This window comes from Rhipicephalus sanguineus, chromosome 4 (genome assembly GCF_013339695.2).
Source record: "Rhipicephalus sanguineus isolate Rsan-2018 chromosome 4, BIME_Rsan_1.4, whole genome shotgun sequence".
NCBI classification, from domain to species: Eukaryota; Metazoa; Arthropoda; class Arachnida; order Ixodida; family Ixodidae; genus Rhipicephalus; species Rhipicephalus sanguineus.
This window is the reverse complement of record NC_051179.1, coordinates 139511856-139536076: the sequence shown is the minus strand read 5'-3', so window position 1 is coordinate 139536076 and position 24221 is coordinate 139511856. Positions and strand designations below refer to the sequence as shown.

The following is a 24221-nucleotide window of genomic DNA, read 5'->3' as shown; positions in this document are numbered from 1 at the left end:
ACTTGTAAACATTATTTTTTTACACCGTCGGACTAACCGACGTAATGTATGTATAGAGAATAAAGATATTCATCTTACACTCTTACGTAGGAGTAATGGCAGTGGGTCGAATGCTTCATGTGCATTTCGTTCCTAAAGTGGCCTTCATTGATATATGGACAGCCACTTACGTTGCAGAACAAATCAAGTAGAGATCAAGCTCAATCGAACGAAACCCGATTTCATGAACTACCCGATCCAACGAAGAAGTTTTCATTCCCCGGCGGGTCGACAGTGTACAATGTTGTCATCAATACGAATTAACGGGACTGACTTGTCACCAAACGCGATTTCAGGAAGTAGTTCCTGCAATAAATTCGTAAAGAGTATGTAGTTTCTTCCTCATTTTCGCACAGTCGGGTTATTCTTCGAGCGTGCTATCGAGCGCGTTCTAACGTCATCAGGTTGAGATATCTAGCGGCCCTAGTCACGATCATAGCTTTAATTTAGCGAGGCTACACGCCGCACCCATGCGCGGAGCAATGCCCCTCAATCTTTGACCAAGTCAACTGTTACGCCTGCTTCTCGGGCAGCATTCGCACGGGAAATATGTCACATGGCCTTTCTTAGATAAGCGGTTATTACACATGGAACATTCGTGTCCTCATGTACTTCGGCTTAACTCGTGGATGCATGGCTTATTCACTTATTCGAACCAGACAGTTCAGAATAGGAGTCTTCTACCGCCTTCACCGCGCCATTCAAACTGACATCCTAAAATATACCCTCCCTATCTTTTACTGTATCTGTTTCGATCATTCCAACTACAGAGCTTGCTTTTGCCTCTTTCGATGCGGCCGCCTTTTTTACTGAATGCTAATCAGTTTCTGCTTGTAGATCAGATATGATTGCTCCGCGAATTATATTTTACCCATTTGGTGGCCCCTTTCATCTCTTGTTGTTTCTGCATGAAGACTTTTGTTATTTGAGTGACTTTGCCTGTTTCGTGCCTTCCCATTGTCTATAACTTTTGTTGCTGCTTCAGAAATCATTCTAGTTATGATTTTGCTCATTCCTCCTATGTAGTTAATTTTTTTTTCTTGTTCTAAGGCATGGCATTTTTCCTCAAAGGCAGCCATATGCTGAATACGTCTACGTTGAACATATCTGACTACGTCTAGGTTGACTTTTATATTGGTTAATTTTGCACTGGTTTTCGTCAGGCTGATGGTAATCCTCAGCGTGACCCACGTATTAGAGCTGCATTTTACCTCACCCACTGTTTTTATGTCCGTTATTGTGCCTGGGCCTCTGATAATATCAGAGCTTTTTAGTTCTTTTTTCTCAGTCTTTACTTTTCAGTGTCCATTCCGTATTTCTATGCTTACCGAAGAAGATCCTCATCACAGGGATTCGATTTCTTTCTGTGAACTCCACTAACTTTTATTACTTCTATAGTCGATGACATAGTTACCGATTGCTTCTTCTACTTTCCGTTCCATTCCCTCTTTCGCGCTGATGTCGCTGATGGCTATGGCGTACCACTAGTCAAGCAGCTTGTGCATTGCTAACTCAACATTCTTATGGAATTGCCCTGCTTCTCCATCGCCATGACTGGACGTTTAAGCGTAACCTTGTACTGATTTTAGTTTACATCTCCTAAGTAATTTTCAAACGGCGCTTGCTACCCATTCACTGATGCTGCACAATAGATCAATGTTGCCTGTAATTTCTTTGTGAAGTAAAAAAAAATCACAGCATATCCACGGGGTGAATGATGATGAGTGGGGCGAAGCTACGGAGGGAATCATCTGTAAACCGTGAAACTCTTCCGTGAAATGCGCCCAGTACATAATATAAAGAGTGTGAAACATCGTGTATATATTAAACATCAAACTTTTATTGTACTGTTGGTTTACGTGGTCCCTTCATTATCACTTGTGATCGGTGAAATGCAAGGAAGAAGTCCGCTCCCGAGCGAAAGAGCGCCAAGAGCGACCGCATTCCCCGCTCGCCCTGTGCGAATTAAAGGCAAGGCTAGAGGGAAGACAGGACGCGCGTTCCACGACGCGAGGTCGGTAGCATGCCCAACGAAAGCCAACGGAACGCGATCGTGCAAGTGCTCCGGCTTCGCATCGTCTCATGGTTCCATTTAGCGTCCCAAAACCAAACATATTGCTCAAGGTGTGCCTTGCGTTTTTCGTAGAAATAATTTCTTTATCATGTACATTAGGACGAAAAGTTAAAAGCTCACTAGAGTGTATCGCCCGCAAAGTATGTCTTTTAGTGTGATTTAACTCTCGTACGGCAGGGTCCTCGCGCCGTTGCCGGTCCACCTCGCCCGTTGACGATCGGGCGAGGTGGCTACATGCAATCTACGACTACTACACTTTAAGAAAAACATCTGGCGTTCTTTCGTTCTGCTTTTACAAAACATCTGGCGTCTTTCGTTGGTTTATTCATCATCAATCAACGGCGTTTTGAACAAAAATTTTATTGTTTAATCACGCACAGGAGAAATCTCACCAGGCACTACCTTGGAGGTAAACAATGGCTGCTAATGGCAATGAGAGACAGAAGAAGTCGGCTTTTAGCTAACACTTACACTTCTACTTCTACTAACGTTTCCTACTGGAACATGCCAATGGCTGCTAATGGGGAATGAGAGACAGAAGAATTCGGCTTTTAGTTAACGCGCACGCTGCGAATTTTTTATTGTTCAACAACGCACAGGAGAAATCTCCCACCGGCACACCTTGGAGGTCAAAGCGTAAGACTTGTTACTCACTACTACGACCACGACGAGGGACGAACGGGTGCCGCCTTAAGGAGCTTCGCCCCTAAAACCAGGCATCCTGCTCTTTAGTCTGAGGCAGCTTTCGGTAGAAGAGGACGTGCCCATTAGTCGGTATCGCACCTGCTTCAGCCGTTCAACGAAACTCAGTCAGGTCATTTATATTGCTACGTAGCTAACCCATCAAGAGCCAGACATACTGCGTACAGAAGACGACAAAGAGGACTGGCCTGTCTGTTTGCTGTGGGTGCTGTCCTCCATCTTGATCGATGCTGTGCACATCAGTGTAAACACACTTGTAAATAGTCACGCCTCGTGTCATTTCACGTAACAATATCCCATTTAACTCCAGTAAATCTTGAAGTAGTTTCGCTGTTCTTGCTTCACTCGAAACTTTTCGAGTGTTGAGCACAGCCATGCTCAGTTGCCTGTGGCGGTCTCTCCGAATCTAGTTATTTTTGTACCCTCTGTCGCGTTACAAGCCTGACTAATGCTGTGTTATGAGTACAATGACTTAAATGGAGGTGTCATTTTGGAAATGATGTCTGACAAATAAATTAGGAAGGCCCATCCTTGTTCTGTTGAGGAGTGAGTCGCCGTGAGGTAGCAGATGAAGTGTATTCCCTCACGTGCCCCGCCCGTCCGACATCCACCCACCAGGATAGGCGTTATCAAGAGTTTCTCGCGCGCTTGAAAGAAAAAAGGTGGGGTTTGAAGGTCTCGCTCTCTTAATTTAACTTGGGAACTAGGCCTACAAGGCCGGGTTACCACGCCTTGGAGGGTTTGGATACCTGATAACGCAATATATGCGCGTTTGTTTGTAACGACAACACAAACACAGGATTCAAACACCAATTCGTTCACACTATTGCAAGCGCAACTGTGCTGCACTGCCTCACAGTTACCCACTTTAAGGATGTGGAATAGTATGCAGAAAAAATAAACGGCGAGGAGGCGCAACTAAACAAAATGAATCGCCTCGGTTTCATATTGACAGCATTTGCTTAACGCGTACACAGTACGTACCTCGTCTCCAGGCATTGCAGACAGACTGTTCCAACACCAAGTGTTTGGAGCGAAAGGCCGTCAAGTGTATTGGGATGGAAAACCAGTCGTGCTTTTGATTTTTGTGGGGGGACAGGAGCGCTGACTAAAGCAGACAAAAGGAGTATATCTCTCTTATCTGGGTCGTTGTCTATGCGCCTATTACCTCGGAAGCTGCCAAGTATTTTGCTTTCACAATTGCACGGATTAGGCAAACAGTAGTCCATCGGAAATGCTTGAACGCGAGCGTTATTATCAGCACGTACGAACCTTCGTTTTGCTTGTAGGTTAACCTTTTGAGATTCGCTACCTGTTGCCAATAATATGAGAAAATTTTCTCGATATGTAAACTAGTGCAGGCCTTAGAACATTTGTTCAACAAGACAAGGCGGTAGCGCGGGCTTGTTGGCTGTGATCACTGGCATTCATTCTGGCAGCGCAAAAAAATAAAAAAATTAAACACGCAGACTCAAGAGAGGACACCTAGATAGGACGGGCGCTAGACATCAACAGACTTTACTGCAAGGAAACATACAAAAATCCGTTGGACAGGCGTATACGCGCAACAAGGGCTCTTTTTGCACGCTTCACAGGTCACCAACTTGATGAGCAAGATATGTGTCCAAATATTCAAGCTCTTTCTGTGACATGGCAACAAAAGGAACACCGACGCAAATACTTTTATTAGCGCTGATAGCGAACGCTTCCGTTATTTTTCGAGTCGCCTGATCCTTGAGCTTTCGTAGCACACGTGTAGCATTAAATTCCTGGGCACATACGCACCTGCGGCATTGATCCGCCACATGTCCCTCTGCTGCAAGGCGCTCTCGCAATCTGTCATTAGGAGAGCGCACGGTTTGTCCGATGTTTGTGCGCGACTACGTTTGTGCCTTGCGATATGGGTGTCGTGCTCACATGCGGTAAATGCTACATCGGACCAACGGGGCGCTGTCTTAATGACAGATTGCGAGAGCACCGTGCAGCAGTGGACGCGCAGGCAGCGATGTTTTGCTATGCGTGTGCGCCTGTCCAACGGGTTTTTGTATGTTTTAGTTGCGAAGCATTTCTTAGCGAACCTCAGGCACCTTGGCCGTTTATATCTACGTATCTATCTATTTCTGTAGCCGCCTACTTCTGGGCACTCTCCTTGTGTTCTCCTCAACTGGTAATATACCAAAATTGGCACATCAGGGGATCATCGTACGGCGAACACGACTCACTGGGTATGACAGGAATAAAGAAAAACGCCTGTCTCGTACGTCATCCAATCCTTTCCCTCAGTCAGGTGTGGCCCACACCCGCAAACCACAGTTCATGTTATGCGGGTATGTGCCACAGGTGATCCAGAGTTTCAATAAACACATTAATGGCGAACATACCCTTTGAAACGCAAGGCAAGTGAGGGAGCTGAAAACAGAACACCCTTGGAAGACGCTCGACTGTCATCCACTCGTCCACGTTGTCCCCCGCAATGACGCAGTGTTGTCTTCATTTCTTATGAGGCTAGGCGATGGCCTCATGCTGACCGTGTATGACGTCTTATTGATTGAGAGCCGCTTTGTGACAAGCGAAGAAGCCACCGCTAAGTGCCCTGACGGCATACGGCTATACTACAGCAATGCGGACGTCGACCTCTATAACGCACGTTGCCTCGACGCTGCGGACAACGTGTTATGTCATCCCGCACGCCATAACATAACTGGCTAAAAGAACAAGCAATAGGTGCATAGGGATGCCCTGAACAATGTGGCCAAGATGAATGCAAGCAACATAAGTTGCCTGCCGGCCTCAATTTGCCTGAGCTTGGCAAGCCGTACATTATCACGGCCGACATCGACGTAAGCGACGGCCTCTTTATTCGACAGTTATAGTTCAGCGTTAGCGTGATAGCGGAGGTTTAGGGAGTAGTGAGTGAATGAGTGAAGAAACTTTATTTCCCTTTTTAAGAAAGGGGAGGAGCCGGAGGGGAGAGAGGGAGGTCTGTGTTTCCGTGCCGCAAACGTTCATTGCAGAGAGAGCGATTTAGTTTAGCTGGATAGCGTTTACGCGTACAAGCTGTCACGTTGGCGTCACCTAGCGGAGGGCGAATGCGTTAAAAAAGTGAAAAGAAAAAAAAATTGAGAACGTTTGCTTGTATTGAAGCACTCAGCAATATTACTACTTTGTTTCGTAACAACAAAAGTAAATAAATATGAACCACGCATCAAAAGGTAACATTTTTATGTTGCAGATTTGTTTACGCCATTCTTCTGGTTAGAGCTTTGGTCGTTCGAAATGAGAACCGATCTCCAAAACTACGCTAAGTTATCCGTACTTGCTCGGTCGTCGAAACTACCTGAAGGCAAGCGAAGCCATTTTGCACAGTCGTTTGCTGGGAAAGAAGCGGATCCATCCACATCAACGCAAAATTCAGTTCGAAGCGATGTCCCAAACCGCGGCCATGTTTTACGTACAGTACGTTAACCACGCAAACACGGTAACGTTAAATATGAAAAATAGTGTGCGTACGGTAAACGCTACGGGTTGTTTGGCGTACTGCGCATGCGCATTTCGGTCCCGCTATTCCACTAAGCCAGCTGTCCCGCTAAATCCGCTGAACTATAACTGTCTAATGGAAACGTGGGCGTCCTGTGGTACACCGAGCGTGATGAACCCGGTAACCTCGCGTGACTGTGGCTTGAATTTCCACCGTCTACACTAGGCATTGACCACCACAACCACCATATGAAAAATATCTTGTGTAAAAGGACACAGTTTCCCCTTGTGCAAGCATACACCATAACTATTATAAGTCATAAAGGGCCACATACAGCCAGGTAGCCTACGGATACGATCAACGCCAACCACTGAAGTTGGTCTACGTAGCACTTTCTAGGGCTACCAGCCTCGACGGCCTATACCACACCAACGCAAAAAGTGACTTCAAGTTCCGACATGTCCCTCTGTCGACAACATGACCCGGCTAGCAAACAGGCCTCTAGACATTGCCTTGGGCCGGGCTACCACCTTCATTCGATGCCAGAACCACAAAAATCACCTCAGGCTAGCCGCTCTCAACGTGCAGTCGCACGCGCACGTGTACGACCTCGAAAAACACGCTCTGCTCACAGAAACTGGCCTGTTATCACTTTCTGAAACCTTGAGCGATGAGCCACTGTGTCGCCCACAGTAAGCGGCTTTATTGCAGATGCGGAGGCGTGGCTACATATAAGAACACGGCGATGCGCAACTTGAACGTAGGTCTCATCCCACTCCACTGGCGACCAGACGCCGAACACACACAGGCAAGCAGCGGAATCGGCGAGGTCTGCGTTACGCACAGCACTTACATTAACAAAGACATTCCGCTTCCCATCATCTACCTGAGAACTCTCAAGAACCCCTTCCACACATCCGCACCGGTTCGTGAAACGTGCATGCGTTCTGCATCATCACGTACAAGTATAGGCACTACATATCAGCTTACCGCGTCTGGTGTTGTTAACACCCATGTTGCGGTTGGCATCGTTACGCAACTGTAAACAGCCGGTTATATAACACACGTGCGACTATTCACCATTCGTGTGTGCGCATGTCATTTGCGCCCTTCTGTAGCGTCATTTCGTCACGTCTCTCTCAATGTAAACTATTACGCACAGTCACCTTCCCGCCGCTTGCTCGGCATAACATCGATTCCCACGGTGCGTGGGATCTGCCGAATTTGTCTTGCACTAAAGTCACTTCATGTCGAGCGTCCGTCTTGTCTAAGTGTCCTCTCTTGAATCTGAGTCTTCAAATTTTTTTACACTGCCGAAGTAAATGGCAGTGTTCTACAAGAATTCTAGTCATGACGGCACTAGATCCTGCAGAAAACACTGGTTAAGTATGCCCCAAAGGTGACATGGGTGCACTGAAAATGTGGGGAAAAAATGAGGCCCCGACATCTTTCACAAGAAAAAAGTAAGTTTATTTGAATACATAGATGGATAGGCCTATATAGCCCTATCTGGCATATCAGTACGCTCGAATATTAGTGTGGGCCCCATGATAAGGTGCGGGAGACTCCAAGTACAGAGGTAAAGGTAGACACATTGCACCTGAATGCCCCGTGGCCGCACCTATTCACGGGGCGACTAAACCAAACTTCAGCTATCTCTTCCTAGTAAAGTTTCCTTCTGTATATAAAGAGTTGATATGGCCTCATATGCAGCATCGCCTGGGCCTCACAAAAGAGCAATACTACATAATACTCCGAAGCTAGGCATGTTGTTGGGCTAGTCGGTTCATAGATTCACCAAAATGTTTAAAGTGCGCAAAAGGGACAAGACGTTCTTCCTGTCTTCTTTTCCAGTCGTCGTATCTTATTTTTCCAGTTTAAGACGTTTGCTGAATAGTGATCCACACGTATGTTTCGATAGATCTAAGAACGCATTCACGTCAGCGAGCAACAATGATATCTCAATCACCGCTAGTGCATATATTGCGCTGATTTTGTTGCACACCTAACCTAGGTATACTAGCTCCAAAAACTGATCACAGTGACATTTCATTGGCTTGTTTAGTTGATGTCAGCGCATCCTGTTTAACGTGTTGCCAACGGCGTGACGATAAGGATACAATATTTTTTCTTAACCGTTTTAAATCTACTGCTATCTAGGACACTCCAGCAGAACCTAAAGTGCTCAATGTATGCTCCTTCATATATGCGAGCTGTTGCAAAGCCGGAATTATTTCATCCTGTACTTTCAGAACTACCTGACTTCGGAGTCAAAATGTCGCATATTTTTGTATCCTCGCCACAAAATTTGTTAACGTGCTGGCAGTGAACATGAAACCACGATATGTATAGTTCCGCTTCTTAATAGTAGAGCTGTCTCTTAGTAGTGAGAAAACAAGCACTGCAATAGCCTCGTGCCTTACCCTGTTCTGGAGTGTACATTTATCGATATCTTAAAGGGGCCCTGCAACACTCTTCGAGCATGCTCAAAAAGCGCAGCCGATCGGTAGTCGAGGCTCCCGAGAACACGCGAGCCAAATATTATAGCGATGCGCACGGCCTGGAATTTACAATAAATTCTCAAAGTCAGCTGAAAATCGCTCCCTCTTCTCTCGACAAATGATGTATTTGTCCGCAAAATATGACGCGATTGTCGGCAGTTCCACCATTGGCTGATGTTATAATCACGATAACACCCTCATTATTACTTTCGTTGTTAATTTTGAGTTCAATAAGTAGAAAATATATATGTTTATATTCTGTTATCGCGTTAAAAACACCGAACAAACATTAATATTAGCACTTCCGGTCTCACCGACAGCTCGTCTGCTCCTAGTTGCGTGGTTCCGTTTTCTTCGCCATGCGCAGTGCCGAAAACGTGAATATTTCTGTGCTTTTGACCATCGCCGGTTGCCGTTGAGAGTGGCAGCCGTTCGAGTTGCCTCGTCAGCTGGGAACTGCATCGTCGGCACGTTCTCACGACCGACCGAGGCAGCCGTGCAGCATGTCTCCGATAACAATGCTGGCGTCCGGTAATGGCGGCGCTTCGGGGTCGTCTGCCAGTGCCGTCTTACGAGGCGGTGTATCGGAGTATGGGCCGAAACCGATCTCAGCTGTCATTCGTTCCAAACGAGCGCGCAGGTTTGCTTCCATGGTTGGCAGAGCGATGAAAACACTACGGCATTCGAGGTGCACACCCAACATTACCAAACCGACGCGCAGTTTTCAAGCACGCGCGATACACATCGGCTCCGCTCGACGAGAACGACGCAAGCCGACCGGAAGTGGCGGCACAGACCACGTGGTTGCGCCCAGACGTCAGAGAGAAAAAAAATGAAGAAAAAATTTCCGCCGGCGCTCTTGGGCGGAGCCTCGCTCGTCTGCGCTCCCTCCCTCGAGTCGCTGCCTAGCTCTCCGCGCGCTCGCGGCGTGGAGTTGAGGGAGAAAGCTGCGGAACGTGATCTCTATAATTTGGTAACACAACTTAGACTTGACGGATTCGAAGAATTTTTGCGGCATATGACTCGTGGAGAGCCATACGTCAATAATGAGACTATTCCAATATAACTAAGAAAGGTGTTGCAGGGCCCCTTTAAGAGAACGCTTTAGGTCAGGAGCTTCTATGTGCACACATAGCACAGCGCAAAAATGTTTCTCCTTAACCCTGCAGTCAAAGTTAATACGGCTTGCTGTACTTTGAAGAAAATGCAAGGCTGTTGGCAGTCTAGCCGAGCGAAAGTTTAACATTAGCGGCACCACCTATCACGCACCTTACCACCCCAACGCAAACTGAACAGTTAGACATGTTGATATGCACAGCAGTAAAAACAGTGATACGCCGCCCACTCTACGCTTCAAGAGCCAGATTATTAAGACGAAAGGTTTATATTTCTCATCAAACGCGAAACTTCACCGGCGTCCCGTGCCTGCAATTGCCCTTCGGCGGCGTCAACACGAGTCATGAAAGAAATCATCCCGTGATGATGCTACCGTATGACGTCACCCATGGCGGCACAGATCGCCAAAATCTGTGACATCACATGACATGATTGGTTGGTCGAAAGTGGGCCGATCCGGGAGGCAGAGCAAAACAAGTTGCAGGCGGTTGCATAAGTAACACTGGGAGTTTTACGGCTTGGACTACATAACGCCATGGCTGAATTCTTCGAAGCCCAGAGCGCCGCTCAGACAAAAAGACCAAAATGTGCACCGACTGGAAGGCACGCCCTCAGGCACTTACGATACCCAACATCCGAATGCCCCACGTCAACCGGTGTCGTTAGCACCAGCCATCATAGACAGAGTCATCGTATCATGCATACCTCGGAATATGCATCGAGAATACCAAAACGGCAGGCGCGCAGCACGTGTCAAGGCACTGCACCGATGATACGGCAGCGACCATGATCCTTTCTATACGGACACCGCAGACTACCCTAACCTCCAGGCAAAAGTGGTAGCGGTTGGTGTCTGGAATGGCGAAGCTGTGTTATCAACAGCAATGCGCACTCGCAGTTGCACGGAGTGCAATCTTTAGTGTACCATAGCCCTCGCTGTAAGCGCTCAACCCCCGATAGGCTTACAAACATTGTAACAGACACCCCGCAATCATATCGAAACTACGCACGAGAGCAATCTCCCCGACTGCTCATAAAACCATTCATCAAAACCAAGGCATCCCACTAGTCTACCTTGTAGGGACATCTGGGCATGCATCTCTCCCGGCAATGATCGCGTTCATGCGACTACCCTAGGCCTCCCTCTCCAGGAGCCAGCAGGTCAGTCTAACCCCCAGACAAGGTAAAAACAATGCCACTCACATGCACACGTATACTGCAGCACTACACAATATCCCACAGAACGTCCCCATCACCACACGCAAAACTGAACCGCGCAGATGCTGCTTGGCGCCAGCTGAAAACTAATACGTTCCACATCCTTGCACTTCATCACATCATTTACCCTGCTCAGTATCCTGACCGATGTCTTTTCTGTGGAGGACACCCCGTGTTATACCGCTCCACGTGAAGACGCCTCAAACTGCCCGGCTTGACTAAAATATCCAATCCCTTCCCTTCCCAGTGGCAGGCTGCTCTTTCCAGCACAGCCCTGGACGACCAGCCACCGTCTCGCCAACTTGATAAATGCCAAAATTAGTAGGGCATGTGACATAAACGTATCACTAACATAACTGACAGGGCGAAATGAAAATAATGATGAACATGACATGTACATCATGATTTACATTCGACGGCCTGGGTGCACCCGCAACCGTTTCATTCACTGGATATAGACCAAACCTGGCATGACATCAGTATATGACGAAGAGAAATGGCAGGTCTACAACGGTAAAATGATGTCATGAATGTTATGTACGCCATCATCTACATGATACGATTTCAGTGCTCCCGCGGCCGTTTCACTAACTTGATGTTCACCAAAACTAGTGCGCCATCACAAGGGTATAATGTAACACAAATGACAAATATACGAAGAGCATCCTGATGTACATGTCAAATTTGCCGTCCTTTACTTGACAGAGGTTTGGTGCTCTCGTGGCCGTTTCTGTCACTTCATATAGTTATAAGACTATATTACACATTGTAGAAGCAAGAGAGGCACCGAAACTTGCATGGCATACCAAAAGTGGCAAAAATTGCATATTTAGTGGCATCATCATCATCGCTCATGATCGTCATCATCGTTTTACCATTTAAGTGCCGCACCTTTCGCGCAGCTCATGCTGAGCGCCCGAGGCGCGAGCAGTTAGGAACGTGCTCATGCTCCTGGAGGCTGGAGGCCGGCAGCCGCTGCCGCTCTGCTTGCACTAGGGCCTGCTAATAAAGTAGCGAGAACGGCACGGCCACGTCAGCATCCGAACGTCTCTCTCACTCGCTACAATTGGTGACCCGGAGAACACGCCCTTCCAGCGGCCCCTGCCATGCTTCCGCGACTCTTCCCTCCAGTTCCGCCGTTTCACCCGGCCTACCCCCGAGCGTGGTTTATGCAGCTCGACGCCTGCCTCGCGGTGAATGGCGTCACCGCGCAGACACTCATGCACGACATCCTGCTTGACGCCATCCCGGCTGAGCTGCGTCATCTGTCCGCGGCGTCGTCATCCAGCCCGCAGCCATACGACGACCTCTGCGCTGCGGTGCTGGCCCGCTACGGCGAGACGTACCGCCTGCTACCGGGGACCCGTGAGTTCCGGGTTTCCCCTACGCCAACGCGAGTGGTACCACCCGGCCCGCAGCCCTCCCATAACCACGACCTACCTTCCCCGGCTACGTCTCTATCCACCTCTCGTCCGGCCACCAGCGCAGTGGTTCCCGCGCCGGACGACCAGCCCGACGATGTTCAAGTTCCTGCGCCCGACGACGTTCCTGCTGCCATCGACCAGTCCGCCACGAGGTGCGTTTCTTCGACGCCCTCGGCCGACGGTCCATCAGGCATGCCCGCCATCTGCCCGTCGTCTCTGTCCTCGCCGGCTCACGACACGTCCCTGACCTCCGCTTCCACGCTGGCTACCTTGCCGCACGACATGGAAGCTGACACGGACAACCTCTCGCCCGCTGTGCGCCCCTCGCTCGCGGAGGTTTCGCCGTCGACGATATCCCAGCGTGACCTCCCATCGACCTCAGAGCTCCGCGTTTCTTGCCAGCAGCGACCCGCATCGCCCTCGACGTCTCCCGCAGCAGCAGTGCGTGCCCCTCACCAACTTCGGCCGAACATGCGGGACGCGGCAACGATGACGGAATCGCCTGAGGATGACATGCCTGTTTCATCAAAGGCAGCACCGCATGCAAATGTCACGCCTGCCACGACGGCAGACGTGCAGCATTCCGAACTGCGCACGGGCCCTCATGTGCCGTCTACCGTAGATGCTTCACCGAGCGCAGGTGCACCGTCAGAACCTGCAGGGACTCCGCCTGCTCGGTTACACCACGGGTTTCCTCCGGAGCTCTTGATGCAGGACGCCGCCCACACGACATCTGAGCACCATCCAAGCGCGCTGATCACAACACCGACGATGACCGATCGCACCACAGGCGTACCGCGCACAATGCTACGACGTTTTGGGTGTCTTACGACACGACATGCCAGAACCTGCACAGGGCCGCATGCATGCCGGCGCCTTTGATGTGCCCCAGCGCAATCCTCCGCGCTGAGCCCCCAATTCCGTCGCAAGCTGCCGCATTCTGCTCACGCCCACCGTACACGACGGCGTTTCGTCTCGCGCCGAAGACAACGCGCACCGAGTGCGCGCAGTGGTTTCCTTCGCCATCTTGCCGGTGTAGCGTCTGTCATCGCGTCCAGCCATTTTTGTTGGTTCGGCTCCGACGTGTACGGCCTCGGGTGCATTCGCTCCTGCCTACAGCGTCCATTCGTCGCGACCCCCGCCCTCTACGCTTCTTCCAGAGCCGCCCGCCAGAGACCCAATGGTTCCCGACAGTCCTTCACCGTTGACGACCTAGACTGCCCACGGACATTTTGCCTCGCGTCACCAGCCTTGTATATACGCCCCCATAGTTGTTCATTTCGGCTTCATTTCTGCGGGGGGAGTAATCTGTAGTGGCATCATCATCATAGCTCACGATGGTCATCATCGTTTTACCATTTACGTGCCGCGCCTTTCGCGCAGCTCATGCTGAGCGCTCGAGGCGCGAGCAGTTAGGAGCGTGCTCATGCTCCTGGAGGCTGGACGCCGGCAGCCGCTGCCGCTCTCCTTGCACTAGGGCCTGCTAATAAAGTAGCGAGAACGGCACGGCCACGTCGGCCGCCGAACGTCTCTCTCACTCGCTACACATATATACAAAACATTGGCCGCGTATCTACGTGCTTCGCTGCAAATGTCGTCTAAAGACGATAGAAGAGGCGCTGCGTGAGATATGAACGCGCAAATGCTGTGTTGCGGGCTCGTAGTCCCGGCGCAGCAGCAGGCGAAGACCGGCGGTGACCAACGCGACCGGCGGGGACGCCAGCCAGCCCGAACACGCGGTTTGGCGCGAAGCGCCGAAGCAGAAGAAACGTCCGCACTCAACGAGTACTCTCCACACACTCTTTTATATTCACGTCGCCTGGGTAAAGCAGGAATGCCAGAGCGGCGCCCCATGGCATTCGTACAGTGCAATACTGAACCGAAACAACAATGAGCTCCTGCAGAGGGCACGGAGGAAGCCAAGCTTCAGTCGCATTTTCAGCGCAGTTTAAGAAACTAGGGTCTCTAGAATTACGTATCTATGTATTTTCTATTAAAGGAACACACCACCTAATACATCCCTAGTGATGTTGCGCCTCAGACATGCGTAATGTTTGCTTTTTGATCAACAATGTACACAAGTATGAACCTAGTCAGCCGTCCACGATGGCTGGCCCTTGGGCAAGTGGTTCAACTTTGGCCGAGTGGCTGAATCGAGGGACGTGCCGACAAACAGAAAGACCGAAAGACAGACCAAAATTTCTTCGTTTAAGTTCCCCAAGAAAGACTATCGTCTTTAAAACTGCATGGCGTGAGTCTGACAAACATAAATGAAACGTAATGCTTATTATATAGAGCAATCTAGGCTTCATTACCACGGCTTATGCGAGAATGGGCATGGATGCATTCATGAGAAAATTGCGATAGTGAACGACGTGTCATGACGTTAATACCTCATTTGTCTTCGAAAGCCTCTTTGTTTGAGAGTGTGGGGCACGTAAACTGCGTGGTATTAAAATCAATATTGCAATATTCTGACTGCCTGACCCGAATCAGGTGACCGAAATCAGTATATCCAAAGTCGAAGTTCACATTCTTCAACAGATTTCTAGGCTACATTGGACGTTTCTCTCTCTTATGTGGCCACCTTGAAAGTACCCTTCGATTCGTTATTAACATTAACACTCAGAGGCACAGTTACCCTGCTAGCACGTAGAATATTCTCCCTGTCCTCTCTTTCTCTCTCTATCCCTCTCTGGTCTGTCAACACACTACTGCGTTCGGGGTGGATGCCACCATACAATTACTCTTTACTGGCACTTTTCCGTGCCAACAAAACCAGCTTGTCATGGTAGGTTACATTTTTCAGTTATGTGTACCGCAAATATTGACTGCCGTCTTCTAGATAAGTGTTACCAGAATTATTTCACCAAATTATGGCGCATGCCAGCCACACTTCGCAACTGGGCTCAACTGAAAGAACTGTATCTTACTTTCGAACAAACGCCTATTATCACTTTTGCATAAGTAGACGAAACGCTATGTTGGGAAGTATTTCCCATTTATTTACCCCCGAAGAATCTGACGTTGTTTCTTCGAAATTAACCTGCACCACTCTTTCAGCCGTTTGGCTCATCTCAAGGAGCGATAGTGGACATCGATAGTGTCTCTTCCCTGATGTCCTTCCACAGCTCCACAAAAGCAGCCTTGTCCCCTTGCTCTCGAATCTTCTCTTCCATACGGGTGAGGAGGTCCGGTGTAAAGTACTCTTTCCAGCCGCCAATTTTGGCTGTCCTCACCATTGGAAACTTTGTTTTGTCGCCATGGTGCCCTCGATGGCAGGTCAGTTTGTTCCTTTGAAATATATTTTTCCACTCATCTGATTTGTTGTTCTGAAAATCTATTACCAACACATCTCGAGAGTACTCCGGTTTACTCAACTCTACAATCTTCTCAAGGAGTTCCTCATTCTCCTGCAGAGCCTTGAAGTACCGATCACCCAAGAACCGTGACAACCGCAGAACCGCTCCACGAGTATCTCGTTTGATGCTTTCGTAGGTTATGAACAAAACGTTGGGTTCGTCCCTTAAGGCGTAACCAGTACCGACGTGGTCAAAGTAGCTTCCGTATCCTAGGTCAGTCTCCAGAAATGCGTCTACAAACTCCTCGAAAGTACCATCTTTAAAGTTCCAGATGCTAACATCTGTCACCATATTGTAGAACGAAACGCATACGTCCCAAGGATTTCGGGCCACGTAGACGTACTTCACTTCTTCGCGCATTGTGTCCCTGCGAAACGGCAAGTGAGTGAAGAACAGTCTTATGGGCAATGCGGACTTCCAGTCTCCGTGTCTCATATATTCCAAGGCGTGAGTGTGGCTCGTGAACTCATTGTATGTCGTGACCGGCTCGCCATCCTTGAGGATGAGTTGCATTATGTACTGCACCCAGTATGTACCGCTCTTAGGGTACGTTCCTTGAACTAAATCGCCCTTTGCCGGTCGGAACTTCAAGTTCTCACGGTAATGTCCGCATCCAACCAGGCGCATCGCGGAACGCCATCGACGAACCTCTGGAACGGCCTGCGAGGTGTCATGCCGGCGATCTTCTCATTGGAACTCTTTTCCATCTGCAATAAAAGACGGTACCTCAGACTTGCAGGACCAAAGAAAGGCAAGCAGTTCTTGCTCAGTATCGAGAAAACCGCAGATGAATTTGTGGGTACACTGGAAATATAAAGCCTGTAAATTTCATCCCTAGAATGACGGCGTACCTATTCTTGAATATGCTTGTACTCTTTTAGATGTGAAGCATCTTATAGCGGAGTTCAATCCGGTGGTGGTGGTGGTGTGCGGCGTGACAACCCTTACTGCGCATGCGCAAACCCTCTCCACTTCCTCTCTCCCATACCCCTCTCCTATCCCTCTCTCCACTTCCTCCTCCCCTTTCCCTCTCCCCCTTCCCCCTCCCCTCCCCCTCTTCCTTCCCCTCTCCCCTTTCCCCCTCACCACTCTCCCTCTGAAACGCGGGCTTTACATGCCCAAACACTGCTTCGCATCGCCTCGTGGTCCCCTTTAGCGGGAGATGGTGTGATTTTGGACCCAGTCTCGAATAAACCTGATCAACAAACAAGAAGGATTCCAAACAGAGCAGCTGGGTTGGTAATAGGTAGTTGCGGAAAAGTTAGATTTTAGTTTAGATAAAAAAAGCAGCTGAAGTTGGAATCATTGTTTACTCGCCGAAAGGGAACTTGCGCTTAGGGTTTTTGTACAAAATATTTAGTACGAAAGCTGGAATTGAAGTGAAGGCTGCTGGTTGCTGCTTAACCACCGGTTAAAGCCTAGACGGGTTTATCACAAGTGAGAAATCATTGAACACTAAGCCACGGCAAGCTTGTATGCAATTTTTTGGGGATAAAAACTGCCACTCAGTGGAATCGACTGTCATATGAGCAGGTGTGCAGTGTAAATGTCCGCGCTTTTTAATTTCTACTAGTGGCTCTGCTGTAGCCCTTCCGGGCTAAGCGGGGAATTGTCTAAATAAAGAACAAAGATATGTGTGCTGAAGCTTACACATGAATAAATGATGCTCTTCAAGTTACTCAACTGTATTTTAGTTTTCACGAGTTCGCGTAGCCAGTATTGTAGCAGAAAATGAGAAGTATGCATCTTTTGTTGCCCTAAAGGCTTGCGCCGAAGTACTAGGTACAGAAACTCATCACACATGCTCAGTTGCAGCAATATTCACACACAAACGCACTAATTATTTCGGGGGCATAGAAACACCAAAACTGCGATATGATTATAAGGGCCCCCGCAGTGGACGGCTCTAGTGCGTGAACACACGTTCACTATTATTGCTCTCGCTGTTCGGTTCCCACATTTACTGAAGCTATGCCTTGATGCTCGAGATTTCTTTAGTTTCGTGAGTAATGAGTCTCGCTATTTTCCTTTCTGAATGCACAAAATTCTATCTCAAGTTTCTGGAAGTCAAGCACAGAGAGAGATCGTCCCACAGAATAGCACATTATAGCACGCTTAGCCTTCTTAATGCAAGGACCTGAGCTCTAGCACTCACCACTTTCTTCCATCATTGGAGCACATCGAGGCTTATTTGGAATATTTGCTTCCAAAACCTTTCTATTCCGTTTATTTCATTGACATATCAGTAATGCCTAGTCACTGCGAGCCTTCAAGTAGCCATTGCAGTACGTATGATTTGTAGGGGTGTGCGAATATCAAAATTTTTTCAATATCAAAATTTTTCAATATCGAATATCAAAGGAAAAATGCCTCCACAGTAACAATATTTTATTTAACATGTAGCTATTAGAAAAAAACATATTAACAGCCTGACTGGCAACACAACATACACTGCTGTCTCCAGAACACAATGTCCAGGCTAGCACAATGCACATCACAACACAAGCAAAAAAATTACACCATCTCCCGCTAAAGGGGACCATGAGGCGATGCGAAGCCGGAGCACTTGCACGATCGCGTTCCGTTGGCGTTCGTTGGGCATGCTACCGAGCTCGCGTCGTGGAACGCGAAGAGGGACGCTACGCGCGTCGTGTCTTCCATCTAGCCTGGCCGTTATTCTCACAGGCGAGCGGGGAACGCGGTCGACAGGCGGGCGAGAGGGGGGCACCGTAGGAGAGGAGGGAGAAGGGGAGGGGACGCGCATGCGCTCGAGCTCATCGCGGCGTTGCGCAGGAGAGAATTTCGGCATGTCTATCCCGCGTTTCAGAGAAAGAGTGGAAAGGGGGAGGGGAGAGGGGGATGGGAGAGGGGAGGTGAGAGGTAAAATGGATAGGGAAAGTGGAGATGGGGAAAGGAGAGAGGGAAGTGGAGTGGGGAGGGAGGGAGGGGGAGGGGGAGGGGAAAGTGGAGAGGGAGAGGGGAGAGGAGAAAAAGTGGAGAGGGGTAGGGGAGAGGGGGAAGGGGAGATGAGGTGTGTGGATAGGGTATGCGCATGCGCAGTAAGGGTGGCCACGCCGCACACCACCACCACCGGATTGAGCTCCGCCTTAAGATACTTCGCATCTAATATCACGGCACAATGAAAGTAATGACTAGATGCTATCATGAAGAAATATGAGTTGCTCCACATGATCAGGCAGCAGGCGCTCCCTTGTAACAAAGACAACCCCCCCCCCCCTGCCACTGAAAAGGCACGCTCGCTTGGAACAGAAGTGGCTGGTATAAGGAGTTACATGGGGCAAAGCTTTGCCAGACTGGGGTATCTGAACAGTCCGCCACCAGTCACGTGGGTCACTGTCGTTCTTCAGAAGTGGTACCGCATATTGAACGAGTGGTAGTGCGGCACGTTACGGCTGCATAATATTGAAAATGTACGGTTACATGATCGCCAACAGCGCTGCACGTCGGACATGCACCAGCAATAAATCATACGTATTGGGGAGCTCGTCGCAGGCAGATATCGTGCCTCCGTGTACTTACCATGTTTATCGCTCCTCTCGGCAACGTTTTTAGCGATACGAACGCAGCTGAAATGTGGAAGACGAGTTATTTTATGCATGATAATCGAATGGCATATTCGAATTTTTCGAATATTCGAAGTTATCGAATATTCGAAATTTTCGAATACACGATTTTCGAATCGAATACGAATATTTCGAATGTAATATTTGACGAATATTCGCGCACCCCTAAGATTTGTATCTAACGATTACAGATAAATGAACACATCGTGTGCCTCCATGTACCATAGGAACACACAACATCTTCTATCAAAAGGTGCGTAGCCTGTATTGTAATGCAGTAGTAGCTAGGTTTTTCAATTTTGCTGGTGCTTCTGTTTATTCCATACTTCACCGTCAATTCTTCCAGCTATTCCTACCTAGAATATGTGTAAGGAATACAACGGCAGCTACGCAGTTATGAAGGCTGTCGGATTGTAGTTTAGAATACGAATCTGTGGGGGGGGGGGGGGGGGGCATTAATTTGATTTCTTCAATCTTACCCGCTTAAACATTTTAATGCGCTTGTATATTTGTGCACTGATACCTGAAACGTACTACGTGGGCAATCTGATACCGCGATAGCTCATTTTCGCCTCTTTATGACATCGCCACTGCTGTGCCTCCGTGGTAAGATTGCTCGGCTGCTGACCTGAAAGAGCACGTTCGATCCTGGCACCGGCGGTCGAATTTCGATGCAGGCAAAATTTTGGGGGCTTGTGTGTTGTGCTATGTCAGTGTACGTTTGAGAACCCCATAAGGCGTAAATTATACGCAGCCTTGTACTACAACCTCTCTCATGGCCTGAGTCATTTTCGGACGTTGACGACATAAACCAACCAGCCTATTATAAGCTCAACGAAAAGTTGACTCCAGTGTAGCTTTGCATTATTCTGTTTAAATGCACAATGGCAAACTATCGCATGCTGCAAGGCCAAAAATGTAACATGCACTCCCAGCATTGGGAAATTCTAATTTGGTCCACCTTCGCCACTTTTTAACACGAAAGTGTATTATGCCGGGGTCCACCAAGACTTCAATGACGTATTTCCGCCACGGAAATGAGGTCGAAAAACTAAACACGATCAGATGGCAAAGAAAAAAAGGTACCGTGAACGCGCGTCGAACCCACGACCGCTCGGTCTGTAAGAACAGATGCCGGACACGCTATCCACTAAAGCACGGTCACAGACTCTGGAGGCTTTACAAACGCGCCTTTTATATCTACCACTCTCCCGGTCGGCGGGGTGGTGTTGCCCTCTGGGAGCAGTAAGGTAAAGTAATTCCTTATTACTGTGGCCTCCGCGACTAGCACCTGCAACGCGTTACACGTCCGTCCCATTCGCCGCGTTTTCAATAGAAGTTCAATTTTTTCAATGCCTTAACACACCGCGAGGTGGCGACCTTTGCCCAAGCGTCGTAAAAGCGTCGGCCTCGCTCATAGCGTCACGCTAATACAAACCAAAAATAGCTCTGCGACGCGCGTCTGCCTCACCTGGCTGTAACACCGCGTTCCACGCTCACGCGCTCGCAACGAGGAAAATCGCGGCCGGGCTACCGGGGTGGCACGACGCGCTTTGCGTTTGCCTCTAGTCCGGCCGTGGTGTTCAATCACATTTTAACATGCCGCGGGATGGCGACCAGCTTCTGCGTCCAATATGCGACGCTCTTCTGGCTATCACACCTCGTTCTCCGATTACGCTTTCACCGTTAACTACTACAGCTACCACAAGGGTTTGTTTAATCATTTAAAATGGACGTTAGTCGTCGAGATGGAGATGTACCACCAATCATCAAAGCGGGTGCATCCACGTTAAACGGTGCCATTAGCTGATAGACATCAATATACATTGTGCAAACTCTCTTATACCAATGTACAGTAAACATTCAGTTACTTCTGTAAGGGCAGGCTTTACTTTCGTGTTATTCCGATTCCGATGAAGGAGGGAGCAACCATGTTTTTTTCTTGTTACTTGTACAGCTGAAACTTTTTTTAAGAACAGCTTATTTCACCTACGCTTTATTTGACTTCATCATCTGGAGCCTTCATGAAGTCCTAACATGCCAAAATTGAGTTGCCATTTCCACTCAGTATTCACATTCGCTGCTTTATTATGTTCGTCAGTTTGGAAGCTTCGATCTTATTCTGCGTAACAGGCTCCTATTAGATTTAGAGGCCCATTTGCCTATTTTAAAAGTTTACGTACTACGTGAGCCCGCAGCCAGAAGGCCGTTTAACATCCACCGTGACTTGCCGTAAGGTACACTTGAATGTATAGTATTCACATGTTCCAGAATTCTTTAAGTGCGTAGAACAGAGGGCCGCAGTGAAGGTTCCCCACTAATATTTTTGCTGGCCTAGAAATACTTTAATTGCCACGAAGAAAGCTGTGCGGAAAATTCGCCATCTGCGCTGTGCCCTAACATTCGTCAAATAAATGTCCTTGCCTGTATACTGTGTGCATGGATATTATCTAGGCAAGCACTCGGCGAAAGGTAGAGACCAGATGCGAGGTAACAAAGACGAGCGCACCAAGTGTGCTCGTCTTTTTTACTTCGTCTCTCGCCCCTGTCTTTCGCTGCGCGTTTGCCTAGAAGAACTAAACTGCATGCGTGCCGTTATAACTAGTTACTGCTGTTGCATATTTCACTCGTTTGCTACATTTCACCTGCTGTGCTTTTCTTTAGGACTCTCATTTAGAACAAAGTGATTTAGGAAAGCAAGTAACACGAGTAATTTGATGATGATGACTTGTCGTCGCTATGACCGTAACTTTTCATCTTTCTCAACTCTCTGCATTCTCTAGCTAGCGCTTCTGCTTCTGCACTACACAAATAATCGTTCTTGTAGCATCTCTCACACGAAAGAAAGTTCACCGGCAAGGTCTAGAAGATATTGCCTTCATCTCTTTATTGCGTTCACCTCAGTATGCATGACGCCACTTAATGACATGATATATGAAAGGTATTCCTAGGTATGTACTGTGTCTATTGGTTGCGAAGCCAACATGCTTGGGCAAATTTCGTATAGTGTTGTGTAATAGTGCTTTGCGTAGGCGAACCGTTGAATGGCACCGTACGTTGTTGGCTAGTGCTGGTAAATGTAGGCTTGTGGCGGCTAACGTTTGGCTGCTGTGCAGAAGTAGTGACCACTGCAGGCTATTACTGCATAATCTTAGCTAACTGCCAGCTCTAGTGGCCGTTAGCACTTGCTAGTGGTAGATGCTATTGAGTAGGCATAGCCCATCTTCAGCATAATAAAAAGTTGGGTGAGTTTATGTTGGTTCATGATGAAAAGTGGGCGCGTGTAACGCAACACAAAACAAAAGAATGGACACGGGACGAGCGCGTCGTCCTGTGTCGATCTTTTCTTGTGTGCCGTGTTATTCGTGCCTCCTTTTCATCGTGATACGCCATCTTGTCGTTAGTTGATTCCTGCGGAGTGATGGCTAATGCTGTGTAATGCTTACTGCTGTTGGCAGCGTCTTTCCCATGTTCGCTCGCTATCGGCTAGTGTTGCCTTGTGCATGCTAATTTTGGCCAGTCGTGGCATGGGTTGCACGGGCGTATGTTGGCTAGTTTCGGCTAATTCACGAATGTTGGCAAACTATAATTTTTTGTTGAGTAACTGGCCAGGGTTGATATTTGATTCGCACATGAACACACCTATATAAGACTACCATGCTGTAATTAACCTGCATATTAATGCAAGCATAAACAAAATGCACTGCCTCACAGTTTTACCTCTTATGCATTTCTCCGACCAGCTTAAGGACCCGGAATGCTATGCAGAAAATGAAAAACAGTCAGGAGGCGCGACTAATCAAAGAGCATTGCCTACGTCTAACTGACTGAGTTTATCGAACACCTATCGTGTACGTACCCCGTGTCCAGACATCGCAAGTAGACTGTTCCCACACCAAGTGCTCGGAAAGAAATGCCGCCAGGTATCTAAGCACTGAAAACAAGGCGTGATGGGTTTGCTTCTTCAGCGGTGATAGGCACGTAGACAACGGCACGCAAAAGCGTGTTGCATAAACATGTGTGTTTATCTCCTTTATGTGTGCCGCCCTCTATGCGCCTATTACCTCAGAAGCTGCCAGCTGTTTCACTGCCGCAGTAGCACCAATTCGGCGAGCAGTCGACGATTTAGAAGTGCTAGAACATCAGCGTTCTTATCAACCAGTGCAAACCTTCGTATCTATCGCAGCTTCTAGGCTGACCTATCGGCACTCAACAAGCCTTGAGATCTATAGTGACATGTCCTTGCCGTAGCGCGCCTATTCGTAGCGACAAAACAAACACTTCAATAGCCTCGTGACTTCTCTGGTGGTCAAGCGACGCTGCAGGTCAGCGGCTCCGGTCTAAAAACATAGCACCGCGCAACAAGGTTCTCGTTATCCGTTTTGTCGAACTTAATACAGCGTGCTGTATTTCAAAAAAAAAAAAAAACCGGCGGAAATCTTGCTCTTGTCAAAATAAAATTCAGTTTAATTATTTTTATATTTGCCCAAGGAAGGCTTCATGAATTTTCTTAGAATAACATTCACAAGAACTGTAACTGTAACGCTGTAAACTTATGCTGCAGCCGAACAAAGGATTCTTCGTAAGTGCAGAGAGCAGCACTATGCTCGAGAACTTCTTTAATGACTGTGGCTTTTACATGAGCAGCACACTATAGCAGGAAATGGAGTTTTGCTACTACCCTGCCCTAACGCTGTTGCTTACTGTACAATCACTAAGTGAT

At 48.3% G+C, this 24221-nt stretch overlaps 1 protein-coding gene across 1 annotated transcript; it reads right to left on the bottom strand.

The window, feature by feature from the left end:
• Positions 1–15537: 15537 nt before the first annotated feature.
• Positions 15538–23607, bottom strand: LOC119390746 (sulfotransferase 1B1). The gene is made up of 2 exons (XM_037658437.2): positions 23358–23607; positions 15538–16621 (listed from the first exon to the last, which is right to left on the bottom strand). Exon 2 carries the CDS (start codon positions 16539–16541, stop codon positions 15630–15632), a length of 912 nt encoding a protein of 303 aa, XP_037514365.1. The 5' UTR covers positions 16542–16621; positions 23358–23607; the 3' UTR covers positions 15538–15629.
• Between the last annotated feature and the right edge of the window lie 614 nt (positions 23608–24221).

What these genes read in the sequence shown, in the direction of transcription:
- LOC119390746 (XM_037658437.2), bottom strand. Translation starts at nt 16,541, where the DNA reads ATGCGCCTGGTTGGATGCGGACATTACCGTGAGAACTTGAAGTTCCGA.